General features: G+C 39.6%; 1 protein-coding gene across 1 annotated transcript in view; it reads right to left on the bottom strand.

Moving 5' to 3' along the window:
* Nucleotides 1-20,497, bottom strand: part of ATRNL1 (attractin like 1) — a 1,015,273-nt gene that overhangs the window by 826,659 nt on the left and 168,117 nt on the right. The window contains exons 11-12 of the mRNA XM_060241568.1: nt 7,983-8,067; nt 6,786-6,994 (exon numbers count right to left, since the gene is read on the bottom strand). Coding sequence (XP_060097551.1) covers nt 6,786-6,994; nt 7,983-8,067 — 294 coding nt within the window. The remainder of the gene's footprint in view (nt 1-6,785; nt 6,995-7,982; nt 8,068-20,497) is intronic.

Raw genomic sequence — 20,497 nt, forward strand, 5'->3', positions numbered from 1 at the left:
TTCCTAAAGCAGCAGGAACAGGCAAGTGGAAAGGGGCCGTGGCTGGTAAGCGGCGCTGGAGGCCATCACGGTACAGCGGGTCCTTGGGCTGGCTGCATGCCTCCCCCTTACAGTGCCAGTGGTGGCAAGGCCCTCATGGCCTCCTTTGCTGTGCAAGCCCACAGGCCGCCATCCCTGGCGAGTACGACACACTTGGCAGCCCCCACCACTGGCAGCACTTGTGGTAGACAGGGGAAGGTGGTAGAGAGGCAGGCGGTGGGGAAACAGCACTGGGGCAGCAGAGCACACATGGGGAGGGGAGGGGCACCCTCTGTCCACCCCTGTGGTGCTGGCGCCCAGGCAGCCACCTACTTGGCCTACTGATAAGCACCAGCCATGTTTACTGTAGCTCTCTATACAGACTTTAAGCATATACAAAGCAATTTGGTATGCTGCTTTTTAAAAACATTTCTGATCATACACTTTGTGATCATGAGCTGGTAACATGCTCAGATGGGTTCAGAGCCAGCATGTTTATTGCCAGTCTCCTTTATGTGTACTCATCTCACAAGGTGAACTCTTTCAGTGGAAGAGTGAAGAAAGGATAATTGCATCCAGTTCCTATGGTCATGGACTGCTCTGATTTAGCATGGGAAAAGGAGACCTCAGAGGAGGAGACAACCTGTCTCCAGCCACCAGCTTGACAAACCCTGTTAGTGAGGTAGACTCTTCAATGCTTCCCAGAAGGGACCTCGAGCAAGCACTGCCGCTACCCTTTGAGTTAGCAGGGCTCTTAGGCTTTGAGGCCTCAGCATGGATCTACCCATGACCAGACCCTCCTTGTTCTCCCAAAGCACACTGCAAGCATAGGAGGTAGAAGGCAAGGGCTGAGGCATGGACCAGGTGCAGGAGTGAGCCCCTAGCAGCCTGAGGCCTCCCTCTGCTAAGGAAATGCTTGGAGGGACTGTTAAGTTATTACAGAATGTGAGCTCCAATACTCCTTATGAGTAGAGGAGCTGAGTCAGCTTCTAAAAAGCCTAACATGGAACCCAGAGGCACCTTTAGAAAAATTCCCTATATAAAGCTGCAGCCAGCGTGAGATAAAGTTGTCTGCAACCCTGATGATGATCCCACCAAATACGTGACTTGCTTTGCTCATGGAACTTTGCTATCTGACACTGGACTGTAATTCTGGACTCTTCTACTGGACCCTGGACTTTGACTTTGGACTGGAACCTTATTTGAGACCTGTTGTGGCTTGAGACTTGCCTCCAACCTTGCGAGCATGGCACGTCCTCCTCACTGCAGCCCAAGCTTTCATGGTTGTTTGTCCACATGGGTCCCTCACCTCTCTGCATATTTTGTGGTCAAAAAGACTAACGGAGGAGGAGAAAATAAGGGGGTGAAAATCCCTGTTCTCTGCTCTGATGTAGTTGCTATGCACCATTTTGATACTAGCCTGTAATTTAAAAACACTCCCTAGTAGTTCTCTCACTCAGAACATTCAATGTCTAACGTAAACACCACATCCCTTTTCATTGATTTCTTCTATCAACTTTCTCTCGTGATTTTTATCTATACTCAGTTATCTCTTTCTTCTCAATTAAATCCTTCTTCAATGACTTCATTACTATTACATTTTGTCCAAAATAATTATCTTTCAGTTGAGTGCAGGTCTGTTTAAACCATTGGCTGTAGCTAAAGTATGACATGAAAATCAAAATAAACCTATAACCTCTGTCAATATGAGAAATCAATCCTACTCTAAATACTACAGAACCTGGTAAACATATTAAGGAACAATCCAGGTGACAGTCAAGAACATTAATATAATTCTGACATGCTTTAAAATCCAGCAAAGATGAAGGAGGCCATTATCTTCATGATACCAAATAATGTTTAGAAATTAAGATATGCACAAGATTTTTTTTTTGTATAGCCCTGTACTAGGACAAAAACAATGCTGCAAATCTTAAATTACAATAGTTTCACAAATACAAAATATTATGTCACATATTTTGATATCTTCACTCAGGAGCATAGCAAGTGAATCTGAGAGACATGGAGCTTAGCAAGTAAATCTGAGAGACAGTTCTCAAGCCTATGTTCATATTTAAAGTAGGCATACTTATGGCCAGCATGGTGTAATAATTAGAATAGGACTGGGGAATCCCAGGTTCAACCCACCACTCTGTCACTAAACTCATTTGGTGAACTTTGGCCAATCACTTTCTCTTAGCCTAATCTAGTAAACACAACTATTGCAAGGATAAAGTGGGGCTATATATGTCACCTTGAGCTTCCTGCATAAATATCCAGTAGCAATCCTGAAATTTACCAGCAGAATGAAATCTTTCTGAAAATAAAGTTTTAAGTCCTTTTAAAATTAATTTCATTTGACTGTCTAGACCAGTGAAAACTATACAATTGGACCATCTGCTCCAAATTCCAGTGCCATGATGTACCAATCTATGAAGTAAATGAACTATATTCCAGTAAACATATTTTTGAATGACTATCAAGCATAAAAAACTTAATTTCATAATTAAATTTAAAAGCAAATACAATGGACTGAGTCCCCAGAAATATTGCAGGTGTGGATTTAGAAATGCCAAGAATGATACACAAAACAATATTCTGAAATGACTCAAGGCCTACAGATTCGTTATCTTCCAAGCTTCTGCTCCATAAAGATCATGAGAGTAAAACTTAAATTTAAATATATTTCAGTGCAATAATTGGGGGAAACGCTCATGGAGCCAACATGACATAAGCTGAAATTGCTGTGGCACAGTTCACCACAGCCACTTGCAGTGTGTGCTGCAGGCAGAGCTTGGCGCCTGCCCCTCTCTATCCACCTGCTTGCACATCTGTGGGGCTGGTTCCCTGAAGCTGCCACCCTGTAGTTGGTCGGTTCTCTCTTGTCCATCATGGACTCACAGTCATGCCTATACAATGCCTTGGGGGTATGACAGTGCATTTGCTTCCAGTACAGTTGCTGCTCATGTAGCCCCTCCCCCTTTCACAGTTTTTTGCCTGGTTCCCAACCTCTTCTGGGGCTCTTTAGGAAACAGCCAGGACTGCTGCTGTTGTGCTGATGGATAACTGCCTCAGCAGCCTTCAGGATCATACTTCTCAAATACCATCCACAGCCTTATGTGGAAAGTGTTTAGGATAATAGCTGATTCTTAAACCAGTGTATTGTTTTACTTATTTTATTTACTTTATTTATAGTTGACCTTTCTCTTTGGGACTCAAGGCAGATTATAAAGAATAAGTTCATACAATCAACAGGGGACAACCAATAGACAATGCAATAGGATTTGGCTTGTAGAAATTTGGAAACCAACCAGAGGTGAAGCATAGCATAAGTATTGATCTGACATGTTAATAGAAAGCAAAAATTGTATATCAGGAATCTGCTTACAGCAAGATAGTATGAACTATACACAGTGATGTAGTCTACTGTCCTTCACCCCTAGCTTCATTCTAAGCCATATTGTTAAAGTGCAGCCCTATTTTCTATGGCCTCTTGAATAATTCAGTTCTCTGTAGCTTGCAAAAAGCCCGGAGGGTGGGAGTCTTCTTGACCTCATCTGGCAGACCATTCCATAAGGTGGCCACAGCAGAAATGCACATGTATAGGCAGCTGTTTATTTTGCCTGTTTTCAGGGTGGCATCAAGAGAAGACTCTACTCAGATGAGCAAAGCTGTCATGGCACAGCATGGAGGAAGAGATGGTCCTGCAGATATGAGGGACCAAGGACATGGAGGGCTTTGCACGTGATTGCCAGTACCTTAAACTGAGTCTGGTAAATGAAGAGATATACAGGCACATTTGGAGAGATGCAAGCAGCAAGCCCTTCTGGTGACATGCCAGTATAACCCCTGCATTACAGCAAAATATAGCTTTAATGCAAATCCCTACCAGCGTCGGGTAAGTGTTGATTCATTGGTTAACCTATGTCCCACATAGGTGCAGTTCATCATGTGGTAGCTCCTTCATGGTAAAGGTACAGACTCTACTAGAGTACCATGTGTTGTGTTACTGAAGACTATTACTCATTACTTGCTCTTTGTCTCTCAAAAGAGGAAGAAAAGCCATGAAGGAGCTCATTTTCAGCATGGTGCCAACCATCTGCCAAACCTACAACATGACCAACAACTACAGTGACCAAAGTGCATCTAACTGCTCTATTACTGGATTGCCAACTATCTTGCTTTAGCCTAACTCCTGCACTATTGCTCACTAAGTGACAGATAGTTTGATCAGCACAGCTGCCCGCTCCTGGGACATGCAATGACAGAGAGAGTACTACCTTTCACATCTGTCACTACAGCTTGAAAAAGCACAAAGGCATTCATAGAACAAGAGAACTGGCAAACCCATTCATCTGACTTCCTTTCAGTATTCCTGATGATATTCAATAAATGTGTGGATTGATCTACAGCTGTATTATTGTTTGATTGGGGGTTGACAAACTAGGCTCAGTTCCCACCCCATTTATTACTGATTTCAGCTGTTGCAGGCCAGAAGGTGACCACTGCTTCCTTACTAATATCCCTCTTAGTGGGATTTGGAAGTTATGTCTCTGATATGGAATGTGGCTCCCTTTCCCCAGTTAGTTATTGTGGGGCAGACAGAACTGTCTTTTATCATGATACATCTGTTCCTTTGTTGGTAACCCAGAGCCTGTGTTCTGCTTGCCTAGTAAAAAGCTGGTTTCCCAAGCTCCACCCAACCCAGAACCTGAACTCTTTAGAAAAAGTATTTGGAATTCTATTGGTATTCCCTCTGCTGACTGAGGTGTAGAAGCATGGGAGTGCTCTGGCTAGAGCAGCCATCTTTACTTCCCTGTGAGTGTACCTGGCAAAAGGAAGTTAGCTGCAGGGAAGGACTCAAAGATGCATTTAGAGAGCTACCTGGAGTACATTCACCATAGGGTTCCTTCCAGTCATACTATAAAGTTCCTTCCAGGAGAGGAACTTTCATTTGTTCCCTCTCTTGGAATATTCAGTGTATGAGCAGCAGGTCCCTGATACCAGGGGAATGTGAGCATATCAGCATTAACCAGTTGGCTGTGCCATCTGCATGCCACAGTAGCTTGCCCAAAACAACAGCAATCAAAAAAAGTTTCTGTTGATAGAAGACCTCAGGTTTTGGGATATGTAAATGTAGGGTTGAAATGAAATTTAGAAAACAGATCCATTGGTGACAACACAGAACAAACATACAGAAATTCAACTGATTTCTATTATATATTTATTTAGGGTATTTCTATTGTTGCTTCTTCAGAGCCCTACTAGAGGTGGCTTCCAATTAAAACAACATCACAATATTAAAAACAAGCCATTGAACAGCATAGAATCATACATATTTAAAAGAGCTTTCACTTTAGCTCATCATTCTGCACAGGGGTCACTTTGTAGAAAAATAGGTGGTGGAGCTTATCCAGGAATTGTTTTGCAACTACACCTACTATTCTATGGATGTAGGGAGGAGGAGGGAGAACCCTCAGAACCCTCCTGCTGAATCTGAGGCCTGATTCTGCATATGTCCCATCTTTTTCTCTACATCATTTTCTCTACTCTTTGTAATGTTCTCAAATAGCTCTGTGACTATTCTTGTCTTAAAACTACATGTCACATCAAGGCTTCTCAAAGATATTCCTATTTTTTAAACAAATATCCTCCAACATTTCTTTTACAATACCTGTTTTTTATTGTCTATAATCACCATTTTCAGACGGAGGATGTGCCTTAGTAATAGGATTAGTTTACAATAATTAATAATCATTGTGCATTTTTAAAAAAAATCTGTGGACACTATTATAAAACTTTCTTGTCAGAAGATTAATGGATGAACTTAATTTGCTATAATCAGTAGCACAAAGACCCCGAGTTCATTGCAGTTTTTCACTATTCCTTTTTCAAGGACTACTAAAGAAAAATAAAGGAAGAGACCAAATCTGAAAGTATTTTCCATTAAACTATTGAGCAAAATAGACAAAAAAATATGGAAATTTTTCTGGTCCAATTGCCAGCTGATATATAGCATCTTGACACGGTAAATTTTACTTACAATTCCATTTTTTAAAAAAATGTTTAGTCTTGTAACTTTCATTTCTTGGAACAAACATACCGTATTTTTCAGTCCATAAGGCGCTCCGGACCATAGGACACACCTTCCTCCTGGGGGGCAATCCGCTGCCTCCGCCTCCGATCCCAGCGCTTCCCCCGCGCCTGCCTGCCTGGCTCCAGCTCTGCTTCCAGCAAGCGCTGGGATCGCTCCACGCTGCCCCCACCGCAAACCCAGCGCTTCGCGAACGCCAGCTGCGGAGGGGGCAGCGTGCTTCCTCCGTGCCTGTCTGCCTGGCTCCAGCTCTGACGCTTACAGCAAGCGCCAGGATCGCTCCCTCCGCCCTCCGATCCCGGCGCTTGCTGTAAGCATCAGAGCTGGAGCCAGGCAGACAGGCACGGAGGAAACACGCTGCCCCCTCTGTAGCCGGCGCTCACAAAGTGCTGGGTTTGCGGTGGGGGCAGCATGGAGCGATCCCAGCACTTGCTGGAAGCAGAGCTGGAGCCAGGCAGACAGGCGCGGGGGAAGCGCCGGGATCGGAGGCGGAGGCAGCAGATCGCCCCCCCCCCGGAGGAAGGTACGTCCTATCGTCCCTGCGCTCCATAAGACGCATACACTCCCCCCCTTTGGGGGGGGGGGGAAAGTGCGTCTTATGGTCCGAAAAATATGGTAACTTACATGAAACACCTTAAACAAGCAAGTAAAACTTGCAAAAGAGTTCACTTACCTGTTTTTCTGGGACACTTCGCCCTAAGAATGTTATTAATATGACCAGAGTCCCATGACACACAGTGATTTTTGTTCCATAAACATCTTAATCCAGGTCCAGCACTTTTACAAAACTCTTCATCTCTGAATGCTTCACAGTTGGGAGGTTTGTACACAAGGATGTCATTTAGAAGAACACTTGAAAAGCCTCCAAATATATACATAGACCTATTGAGCCAAATAAAATGAACATATATGATGCTTGTAGAAATTAAAAGCATTCTAAAACCATGACCTTTACTTAACCGTTCCCCCTTTTACATGTTACCCATAACCCCATTGATAATGAAACTATAATAAATGTGGTGAATATACCAGAGTTGAGTCCTCTGTAGTTCCATTAATTTCAGTTCAAATACTGGAAGCACCATGAAACATTTCAGCTAAAATGCTTAACTTTGGCAGGAGGGTACCCAAATTATGTTAAATAAAACCATAGTATCTTTAACACTTAAGAATGAGGTAGTTTACATTCTTCCCTTTAGACCACACAATATTATTCATTCTTTTAAAAAACTCTTTGCTTAGAACTTAGTGTGTTTGTATACCTATTTAACAGTCAAGACAGAGAGAACCATCCACTTATTTTCTTGAACTGTGTTCACTGCTTTCATAAAGAACTAAATCAGGACAAGGAACTATCACATGTCTACCCACGACCAATTTTGTGGTACACAAAGGGAATACATCCCAAACTTCATTACTCTTGTAATTGGTGCCTATTCCAATTGCATATTTAAATATTAAGATAATGTTCCATTATTGTTACTACACAGATGTACTGTATAGATTGAGTGACTATTTCAAGTTACTTCCAATATTCCTATGGGTGCTAATCATTGCAGTTCACCCTTTTTTTGCTGATCTTGGTGTGGAAGTACATGGGTTCTTCTAACTTTGATTTCACAAAATCTTTTTAAAAGTAGGTTAAGAAACAATGATAAAGTCATCCAGTGAATTTTATGGATGAAGAAGTAAATAAATTCCAAGTGTCCCAGCTGCTCACCACAAGTCCAAAGTTATTGGTTACACAGCATTCATTTTTGTAAACCAGGAATTTCCAGACACAAACAGATAAATTAAAAACTATGTATTCATGAGAATCTTTCAGCATACTTTTCTCCTTTTAACATATATTTTGAAATGTATATTTTACCCATTGCTGACAATTGCTGAGTGACCAAATCTGTTTACATCACGATGAAGATTAGGTTTGGGAAGAATTTTCCATTCATCACAAGCTAGTAAAACAAAAGAACAGAACAGAATGTCCTATCATTTTAGAGAATTTATCATAAATAATTAGAGTAAAAACTGACATTTTTAAAAGCAAAGCCATATGGACTATAATGAAATGCATAATATATGTAATACTATTTTCTAGATCCTGAAGCTTTCTAATAATTCAGAGAGTACTTAAAAATCTCAAGGGGATGTAAAAATACCATGGGGAGCTAATACATTTCATTTTAAAATTATGATATTTCTGTCAACTATTGAGAGAACTGTAAAGCTGGCAACAGAAGAAGCACATGAAGAAGACAACAGCATTAGCAAAAGACTGACATTTCGTTGTGATTATTCCTTTAGACCAGAAGCATTTTATTATTCTATTGTTATTATTACTATCCTACAAAAAAGACTTTAAAACAAATCTGATAGGGCAGACATGTACCTTTATACTTTAATATTATAAAGCATATTACCTCAAGACAGGGGGAACCATATGGCATAAATTGATCTTAAATTATCTAAAGATAATTGAATCATTGTTTGAAAATATGATCTATTCTCAAGCATGTCATAAGGACATAACAGTACCAAAAATCAATTATGATAGCTAAATTGCTGAACAAATATACTGGCACTGCAATCCTAAACAAGTATACTCAAAATCCTGCTGAAGTTTATTGGACTGACTCCCAGAAAAGTTTGTTTTAAATAAAGAAAAAACTAAATCACTAAAAGAAGAGACATTCAGGCCCCAACATCCATAGCACCTTTTACTGGGCTCACCACTTTCCCCTCTCCTCCATTTTATCTTCACAATACCATGGTATAGTGGTTTAAGTTTTGGACTAGGATCTGGGAAACTTAGGTTTGAATCCCCATTCTGCAGGGAAGGCTGCTGGGTGGCTTTGGTCAGTCACACATTGTTGGCCTAACCTACCTCACAGGGTTGTTGTGAGGACAAAATGGAGGAGAGTAGAATGACTTTGGTCCCCACTGGGAAGAAAGATGGGATACAAATAAACAAACCCTGTGAGGTATATAAGGTTTCAGTGCCAAGATGCCCCATATAGGATCAAGTCATTGATTTTCCTCTCTCTCTTTTTGTACCTCAAGATAGTTAGTCTTTGTAATACATAGAGAATATCTATATTCTTGTTGTTAACATCTTGGTAATGTTAAGATTGTACAACACCAAAAACAAAATATCCTGTTTCATACTATAATTGTGCCATGAAGCACTTCCTTTGGTGGGTGCAGCTTTGCCCCCCTTTTCCAACATGCTATTACATGGTAAAGTATACTATTACATGGTAAAGTTGATGTTGAATCTGCTCAGGCCTCAGAAATGGGGTATGGAGAAAAGCTGTGACTCTTCAGGTCCTTCCCTTCCTTTCTCAAGCACTTAACCCTTCTGTCAGACACAGTTCTACTTCCTTTCCTCCTCTACTGGACTGAGGGGCCTTCTTTTTATCGCCAATCCCAGCCCCGACCCCACCCCCTCATTCTTGTTTGGAATGATCATGTATCCCCTTCCATTATTCAATCTTCCCCTATGCCTAGATGTAGCCCTCCAAGTCCAGTTTCTCTGTTCCAGATATCTCTCTTTAGCCAACTTATGGTTGCCTGGAATTCTTTAGTTTAATTTAGCTGAATTGCCAGCTTCTCAGTCCCAACCAAAGGAAACTCCCAGTAAATAGTACATTACAATCTTCACTAATACTTTACCATGTAATAGTATATAATAACATCAAACAAACACCTCTCATACAATATCAAAATACACAGTAAGCAATGAACTTTCAATAGTACAATTAGAAATTACACACAACAAAAATATACAAACGTACTCCCAAGTCCATACTTCCATACATCAAATCTGCTCTCCAAAATAGTTACAAATTCTCCAGGTAGCTTCATGGAAAAGTCTCTGATTGTGCTACTTGAGGAGATAAAAATATCCATTCAGCTGACTGGTAATCGATGCAAAAGGTCCAGTTTCAGAATCTTGATCCACAGCTGAACTTTGGAGTATACTTGTATATTTTTGTCGTGTGTGATGTCTAATTGTACTATTGAAAGTTCATTGCTTACTGTGTATTTTGATATTGTATGAGAGGTGTCTGTTTGATATTATTATATACTATTACATGGTAAAGTATTTGTGAGGATTGCAATGTACTATTTACTGGGTGCTTCCTTTGCTTGAGCTTGATTACCCCCGGGACCCCATGTGTTTGCTTTTTAGCTTCTCAGTTCCAGTTGATGATGTCTTCACTTGTCTGTTGCGGTTGAGGCTTATCCTCATTCTCATGTGTTACCCCTGAACCTCCTCTCCAACCATTATTGACTATAAACAGCTGGCTCTTGAGCTAGCTTCACCATGGACAATTAGTCTCGATAGACCGTACAGCAGTGCTTCAAGCCAGGCTTCAGCAAGTTTCCTGCCTGTGCCTAGTATTGTATGGAATGCCTATACTTGCCACGCTAAGAGGACAGCAGACTGTGCTTCACAGACAAACTGTTCAGCCCTGCAGAAAAGCAACTGCATCTCTGTCACTGAGAAGACAGCACCAGAACCAGCCTGAGAGAAGCCATGTTCCTGAGATGTCCCAAAAGGACAACACTCTCCTCTGCATACCACCATGCAGAAAAGATTTCCACACCACATACTACATTCCAGAGACCAGCCAGTGTTTTAGAAATGCAGATGCCAAGACATCACTACTAACAATGAACTGCTGCAACATCTCATCAAACAAAAGATTCTTCCCATCACCCCTTCAGATGAGTTGCTTGCACAATAGAGCATCATTGAAGATAATTGTCTGACAACAGTCACATCATGCCTCACACCCCCTTTTATTGCTTTATCAATGTTCCTTCCAAGGTGTTACAATAGGGAAAGATCTGGCACTAAATTGCCCACTCCAATTCTTTTGTGTAGAGGATGGTTTGCACTCAGCAAACCATCATCGCCCATTAAATTCTATTGTCCCATTTCCTGGGAGCCATCTTCAGGCGTTTCCCCATCAAATGATCCTGCCTTGGGACATGAAGTTGGCTATAAGGCCAGGTTTTGGGCCTTTTAGGTTTGTATCTGACAGGACCCCTACCTTGCTGCCAGAGCCACCCCCCAATTCCTGATCAGTTTGGGGCCCTTTTATTGTGAGAGATGCTGGTCATCTCTTGTGCCCTGTTTCCTTCCCATCCTCACTGGAGAATTGTCCTTCTTCCTTTTGTCAAGAGGTAACAAATTGCCCTGTTTGTCTTCCCTCATATGTCCCTATCCATTTTCCCTTCTATTTTCCTAGGACTGTATGATGGATGTTACATAAGAACATAAGAGAAGCCATGTTAGATCAGGCCAATGGCCCATCCAGTCCAACACTCTGTGTCACACAGTGGCAAAAAATTTATATATATATATATATATATATATATATATATATATATAAATTTATATATTTATATATATATATATTTATATATATATATATATATATATATATATTATATATATATATATATATATATATATATATATATACACACACACACACATATACATATATACATATATGTATATATACATACACACACACACACACACAGAGACACACTGTGGCTAAGAGCCACTGATGGACCTCTGCTCCATATTTTTATCTAAACCCCTCTTGAAGGTGGCTATGCTTGTGGCCGCCACCACCTCCTGTGGCAGTGAATTCCACATGTTAATCACCCTTTGGGTGAAGAAGTACTTCCTTTTATCGGTTTTAACCTGTCTGCTCAGCAATTTCATAGAATGCCCATGAGTTCTTGTATTGTGAGAAAGGGAGAAAAGTACTTCTTTCTCTACTTTCTCCATCCCATGCATTATCTTGTAAACCTCTATCATGTCACCCCGCAGTCGACGTTTCTCGAAGCTAAAGAGTCCCAAGTTTCAACCTTTCTTCATAGGGAAAGTGTTCTAGCCCTTTAATCATTCTAGTTGCCCTTTTCTGGACTTTCTCCAATGCTGTAATATCCTTTTTGAGGTGCGGCGACCAGAACTTCACACAGTACTCCAAATGAGACCGCACCATCGATTTATACAGGGGCATTATGATACTGGCTGATTTGTTTTCAATTCCCTTCCTAATAATTCCCAGCATGGCGTTGGCCTTTTTTATTGCAAACGCACACTGTCTTGACATTTTCAGTGAGTTATCTACCACGACCCCAAGATCTCTCTCTTGGTCAGTCTCTGTCAGTTCACACCCCATCAACTTGTATTTGTAGCTGGGATTCTTGGCCCCAATGTGCATTACTTTGCACTTGGCCACATTGAACCGCATCTGCCACGTTGACGCCCACTCACCCAGCCTCAACAGATCCCTTTGGAGTTCCTCACAATCCTCTCTGGTTCTCACCACCCTGAACAATTTAGTGTCATCTGCAAACTTGGCCACTTCACTGCTCACTCCCAACTCTAAATCATTTATGAACAAATTAAGGAGCATGGGACCCAGTACCGAGCCCTGCGGCACCCCAATGCTTACCGTCCTCCACTGCGAAGACTGCCCATTTATACTCACTCTCTGCTTCCTATTACTCAGCCAGTTTTTGATCCACAAGAGGACCTGTCCTTTTACTCCATGACTCTCAAGCTTTCTAAGGAGCCTTTGATGAGGAACTTGATGAGGATGTTGATTTGTGTTTCTTGTGAACATCTGAGAATCTTCTTAATAAAAATCTATTTTTAACATACCAATCTCCTCATCATTTAGTAAGGCTCCTGAATGAATTGACTCCCATATAAAGTTTATAGACCCCATATATTATAGCCACCTAACTATATTGCCCATACCTCTTTTGAGCTCAATTTAGCTAACACATGTCTGAACAAGAGATACAGTGCCGCTTGGTCCTTCTGGCCCAACAGCTCTTGTCCTCCCTCCTATGGCCCTGGACCAGGCAAGAAGGTCAGTTCTGGAACCTTGGTGTGGGAGGTTGAGTCAGGATACAAGTGTGTACATGGACACACAGCAACATTCAACAGGAATAAACATACATGCTGAGTATTCTAAGGTTGTTGATGATGATATTGGATTTATATCCCGCCCTCCACTCCAAAGAGTCTCACAGCGGCTCACAATCTCCTTTACCTTCCTCCCCCACAACAGACACCCTGTGAGGTGGGTGGGGCTGGAGAGGGCTCTCACAGCAGCTGCCCTTTCAAGAACAACCTCTGCCAGAGCTATGGCTGACCCAAGGCCATACTAGCAGGTGCAAGTGGAGGAGTGGGGAATCAAACCCGGTTCTCCCAGATAAGAGTCCACACACTTAACCACTACACCAAACTGGCTGTCCAGGTTAAAGATAGAATAAGAACATACAAGTATGTTAGATGAAATAACAGTAACTTCTAAGCATTTTGGATCACTTTGCAAATTTTTAAAATAAAAGTTATTTCAGATGCCTTTACATTTAATTGCAAATGCAACTGGCAATACAGATTAATTGTGATATAAAATATATACTTCGAATTTCGGTTTAAATGTTCACAAACATTTTTATTTTAGAATAATCATAAGGGAATCTGCCAATTAGTTATAACAACTGTTGATGCTAATATTTCTTTTAATCCAACAGTGAATATTCTGGAAAACAACATTACATGATAAAATGTATTGTGTTTCAATTTGTCTCAAAACTATGTTTTCTAAATATTATAACACCAATTACATGAAAAAATGAGATACATCATATGGTAATCTAATAGAGCTCACTAATCTGTGGTCATAAAGATGAAACTGCAAGAGTAATCAAGAAATTAAACTGAAAATCACAAGGGAAATCAGCCTGTTCGTGCTTCACTATACCAACATTGCACTTTATAAGGTTAGCCTAACCTGTAAGGCCTCAGTGTATTTGTTCTTGAAATTCTCATCATCTGATGATATTAAAAACCTCAGTTCCTTCCTCTAAAAATTTGCCAGCTCTTTCTGCCTAGGATTAAATCTTTAAAATAACCATACTAAAATATAAAGCACATTACAAGGTTTATAATTTCTTTTACAGAGATACTGGATTCAGAGGCACTGCATTGGCTTACTATCTCTGAAGGAGCCCAAGGGGCTTCAACAAAGCTCATCTAATGTCTACTTTAATGAAAAAAATCTTACCAAACTGGAAGTATGATGCCTCTATACAAATTCAGAATGTTTTTTTAATGCCTGATTCCTATGTGGACTCATTCTAAGCAATTCTCTAGAAATTTTCCAGAGTGTTGTACAATACTGTGACATCACTTCTGCCCTCAAAACTGTAAGTGATGTAGCAGTGTTGCACAACACCGACGACTCCTCCATTTTGTTCCCACTGCTTCATGGGACATCAACAGATCACAGATTCCAAAGCCATGAGGTTGCCTACCATAGAGGGCAACTTGGCAGTCCTAGGTCTACACCATAATCACACACAAGTCTGTCATTTCTCTATCCTTCATTTCTATTTCCAATTTTGCTGAATACTTTTTATCATGTCTTGTCCTTATGAATCCTTTAGCCTTGTTTCCTTTTCATGACTCAACATTAATCTAGCACACACAGTCTATAGTCAGGAGCTTGGAAGTCCCCAACATCACCCTTCTCTCTCACACACAGACTCCATGATCCTTACTTATTCTCTATATCATGCCATATGATTCTGCACCTAGAAATGAACATTGACCTTTTAGCTATAAAGGACTGCATCCACACTCTTACCTAGACGCTTAGTAGATGGTCAACCATGTGCCAAGAGTCTTGTCATTCATAATATTTGAACATCTTGGTCTAGTGAGCTAGGCAGTAAGTAGCACAAAAGATGTTTGATGGGAATGCACTTTCTTGAAAGTGCAGTTTAAAATACTTCAGAGAAGTGTCATCACCAATAATAGTCCAACAATAAATTGCTGTTGACCACAAGTGCCAGAAAAAAGTGAGGACAATATTAAATAATATGGGTGTTTCTCATATTCCAACATTCAGCAGCCTCAGATAGATTTACCTTTTTTTATTACAAGAGCCTTACATAGAAAGGAAATATTATTTATTGAAAATAAAAGTGATGAACAATTATGAGTTCATTTTCTATTTCAGGAACATTTTTTTTCATGTGAACTATACAAGCCAGACATATTTTATCACAACACCCTTCCAGCAAGATCTTTTAGTTATGCTATAAATTCAAGTGTCTTCAAGATCTCATAATTCATTGGATGGTCTCAGACACAGCTTACTGGAGCACCTAAGATCTATGCATACCGTGAGGAGGTTTTGTTTTAAAAAAGAATAAAAACCATATGCAGTATATATTTTAATTTCATGGGGGATCATTTCAAGGCAATGTTTCTCTGCTAGGAAAGGGGGGGTTAACCCGAAGAACAACCATTATAATAATTATTAAAAGCCAAGTTTAAGATAAGGAATCCTTTCAGCCTCCAGATATAATAACTCCTTGCTTGCTTGTGTTATTTGTCAAACTGGCAGGTCTTTTCAACAGAGTATGGGGGGGAGCATGTTACAAATAGCCTTTCTCCTTATCTTCCCAGCCTTCTCAGTAACTGCTACACATTGAACAAAGCTCTGTGATAGAAAAATCATTTTGCTTAGCTTAAAATCACAACTAGAGCTTTTTCTCTAAATCACATATTTATTAACATCAAGTGTAGCAATTTCAAAACAGATATTTTTAACACAGGATATATCATTTGTCTTCTGGGCAACCTGTTCCAATTTGCCCTTGCCTAGGGCAAACCGTGTGAACAGAGATAGTGCAGTACAATCCAATGCTTATTTTAGGCACATATACTAAATACAGACATTTACAAGATAAAATATGTAGTATGTACATTAAAGTCTCATTGATCAAAGTGACCCCAGGCATCTCCAGTCATTCAGAAATTCAGGTAATTGGACGAGAAGTTTATATAATACTGAAACTACGCAAGACATATACATTATATTCAGGTAAGCATGATTCTGATAACTGAGCTTCACTGAAAATTTAAAAAAATGTACTGAAATATAATTTTGGTCTGTTTACTGTCAGGTAACAGGAAAAACAAAAAACAAACACTATGATGTACTGGCTAACAGTGTTTAGTAAAACGTTTTTAAGAATCATATAATCTTTTTGTACATTACAATATTACAAGAACGGTCTATCCCATGAGCAGCACCTGGATATAGGCTCATTTCATCAATAAAAACACAGCTGCATGGAGTTACCTAGAATAGGTCTATTTAAGCAGAGTCAGTATTCCAAGTCTTTTGTACAGAGCATTTGCCAGCATAATCCAGAAGGCTTTTGCATCTAATTAGAGAAAAGGTACAGGACTGGCTTGCTCAAGAACTATACACTTTACTGGCATTGAGAGCATTTTGGATGGCTTGCTCCTAATAAAAATTGCAGAAAGCATGTAGCCAGCAAAATCCAGACGGCTTGTGCATCTGATAAGAAAAGAGGTTCAGGACTGGCTTGCTCTTACATTAATATATGAATTGAGAGCATTTTGCCACCAAAAGGAACGGCTTGCTCCTGATATAAATATTGCAGGGAGCATTTTGCCAATAAAATCTAGAAGGCTTTTGCATCTGGTTAGAGAAGTTCAGGATTGGCTTAAGCTCCTAATATAAATATATACACTTAAGTAGTTCCAAGAGGTAAGTTCTTAACAACAATTTATAAATTTAAGAATTATCCACTTCCATTCAGCTTTATGTTGTATCTCATAATTATCATGGTTTATTCCAGGATGAAGAAAATTAAAATGTTGCAGAGAGCATTAACATTGAATTGTAACAAGAGGCTGATAACCCTGAAGGAAATAGGAATACTCAGTGAAACATAAAGGCATATAATAAATTTTAACTACAGGTGAAACATCAGCAGCACAACCTACATATCATAATAGGTTCTCCCCTGAACACACTTTCAAAGAAAAATAAAACAGACAAACTTGGATATGTCAATGAACTGAAGTAATTATAATTTTTGTGTTCCTAATATTACAGCAATAAACAGATAATTATGGTTGCACAGTAAAGCAACTGTGATAAATTTTAAGTATACACAAATATATAAAGCATAAGCCAGTGCAACTGCTACTTTATATTTTGGGAGCCATTCATGATTACAGACATTTTTGTTCAAGTATAGACCTTCTCCTCTTATTATTTTCTTTTTAAATGGCACCGTTTATAAGGGCTTTATAGTAATATTGACTTTCACTATTGCAACACAGAATTTAAATAGTTGATTTCAAAATTGGTTTAGATATTATAAATCTAATTTGATATCAACAAATGAGATCAATCGGTTAACATCACATTAATATAAAGTCAATCATAGCATCTAAAGTATCTTCCAGAAAGAAGCTGTTTGTAACATTAATTTCAGTGAATCTACTCTAACTGAATTTAGACTAAGCATAACAAGTTATTAGTACTGAAGCTAATTTCTTGTCCAAAACACTGGACACTTTGGGCCAATCTGGACATAATGGTGGCCACAAGTTCAACCTGTAGCTGCCGCCACCATTGTAGAAGAGAATTAAGCCATTTAAAAATTGTGGTGTACCAGGTGATCTTGTTCCCCCCTGCTCCTTTTAAGTGCCCAAAACAGCCATGGAGGAGATGTTTCAGCACTTTAAAGACACATGGGGAAACAAGATTGCCTGATGCTACCATGCTATAAGCACAATTAGGTTTGGGCCTTTGTGACAATTTTTAAATTGTGAAATTCTCCTATAAAATGGCTAGGGTTGCCAATCCCCAGGTGGGTAGCCACTAGAATAAACCATTGCATGATTATATATTGCAAACAAATGCTTAAACAATTTCTTCAATGCAATGTAAATATATTGTTTCCTTCACAATTTACAAAATTTTTGTAAATGTCCATGAATAAACCAAAATACAGTTATTTCACAATAATCCAATAAAACAGTACTACAGTCCATGTCATATGACTCCTCTGGTTGAAAGACGCAGACAGTACCACATTATGTATGACTCTTCATTTGGGTAGCAGACCGAGGTCTGGCAGATGTGGTGGCTACACAGGTCCCAGGTTCAATCTGTGTTTCGTTCACCTTCCACTGGCCGCTTTCTTTAAATTCCGGAACTTTAACATAAATAAAATCACCATTTACCATACAAATCATAATACAAACTGTTCACATTCTGTCTAATACATACCAATCAATGCTTACCTCATGCTAAGGCTATTGCTCATGTAATACAATGTTACTTTTCAACTTGCATGAACGGTTCTCAAATGCAACATGTTCCCAAACGACATACATATTCCTGTATGTCATTCGGGAACATGTTGCGTTTGAGAACTGTTCGTGCAAGCTGAAGAGTAACATTTTATTACATGAGCAATTGCCTTAGCATGGGGTAAGCATTGATTGGTATGTATTAGACAGAATGTGAACAGTTTATATTATGATTTGTGTGTGTTAAAATGTGTTTAAAAAATTGTCCCACTGTGTGTAGGGGAAAGGAGTCCCTCAGCATCCCCTAAATCAGCCACATAACAAACAACAACTGAACTAACTTTTCTCTCTTCATGCTGCAAAGTGAGAGCAGCTGAGTTAGGGTCTGGTATTATACTGGTATATAATCTGCTCCTATAGAGCAGAATGAGAGCCCTGTGGTTTGCACCCAGAGCTGCCAATAAAGTTATGGACAACTGTTTTGGGTGTTTCTAGGGCTCTCCACAAGTCCACCCCCAGCATTGTCTAGGAATTGACTGAATTAGCACCAGGCTGTCAGGAGAACAAACTGCAAAAAGATGGGGGGGGGGGGCGGTTTGTTATTTGTTTGGGAATGATGCAACCAAATGAACCAGTTCAAAACAAATCATGAACTAGCCTGATTCATGCTCGAACCATGGTTCATTTCTTGGTTTGTGCCCATTCCTAGCTCTCCTTCAACCTAAGTGGCTCTTTGGCTGGAGAAATAGTTGCTTACGTTGAAGGTTTCCAACTTTACTGAGGATACAGACCAATGGATTTGGTTTTCAGGAACATTTATATTAAAAGAAACATAACTAAAGAATTTTACTTTCCCCCTCTTAAGTATTTTTCTATATATAATGCATATTGCAGAACTGTGGTATTAATCTGGCTAAAGGAATGGCACAGAAGAATAAATTTGCAGTTAATTAATCTTGATGAAAGTTTTAAAATGAGAGAAATTACATTTGTCACATTTGTATTGTACCAGATTAATAATGCATGGAAAGTGAGATTGGTAGAAATTATAGATAATATGTTAAATGGTTTAATTATCTAGGAGCAGAAATAATGTAGCATTACAACTTTAGAAATATGAAACATTACACATGTTTATGGTGAAAAAATAAAGAAAAATTGGTTATGCAATGTGTCTCAAATTATGTTTATGACTGTCCCAGTACTCACATAGTTGATTACAATTCCTATATTATGTGACAAGAAAATATAACCATTAGAAGTAATCAATTGAAGTGACTCATGGGGCCTACACATTTTAATTCAGTGCTACAAATAAAAATTACAGCCTTTAAGCAATTCAACACTTCTTCCTATATTAAATTAATGAAGAACGGTGTAAATTAAAATAACAATCATATTCAAAACTTTTTGAGATATCAATAATTTATGCCAGAAGTACAAACAGTGAAACAGAATGCTGTGCATGGCTGCTCTGGGGAAGTTGCAACTTTAAAATAATGGTGTGCCTTAGCTGCATTGCCTCAGTCACTTGGGATGAGGAGTCCACAATGCTTCTTAATCTCTGGTCTATGCTGGTTCTTTCATTTTAAAAGGTAAAGGTAAAGGTAGTCTCCTGTGCAAGCACCAGTCATTTCCAACTCTGGGGTGACGTCGCATCACGACATTTTGACGGCAGACTTTTTACGGGGTGGTTTGCCATTGCCTTTCCGAGTCATCTGCATTCCCCCCCCCACCCCCCACAAGCTGGGTATTCATTTTACTGACCTCGGAAGGATGGAAGGCTGAGTCAACCTTAAGCCATCTACCTGAACCCAGCTTCTGCCACGATCGAACTCAGGTTGTGAGCAGAGAACTTGGACTGTTTATTTGGAAAATTTTCTATGAAAATTTCTATGCTGTCACTCCAGAGAAGCTGCCAATGCTCAGGTGTAGGCCTTTAGAGAACCAGCAGGTTAAGAAAATGTTTTTTTTTCCCCATTAGGCTACTAAAATCCACAGACTACAACAAAAGTAATATTACTTTTGTAGCTGAAACTCCATAAACACTGGAGATACAGAAGGACCCTTTTGTGAGTTCTCAGAAAACTCCAGAAAACTCCAAAACTCCAAGGAATTGAGACGACTAAAACATGGGGAGGGAGGTAGAAATTAGAAGTGGGGAACAATGGAACAGCAGATCAGGAAAGAAG

The sequence above is a fragment of the Heteronotia binoei genome, chromosome 6 (genome assembly GCF_032191835.1).
Source record: "Heteronotia binoei isolate CCM8104 ecotype False Entrance Well chromosome 6, APGP_CSIRO_Hbin_v1, whole genome shotgun sequence".
Lineage (NCBI taxonomy): Eukaryota > Metazoa > Chordata > Lepidosauria > Squamata > Gekkonidae > Heteronotia > Heteronotia binoei.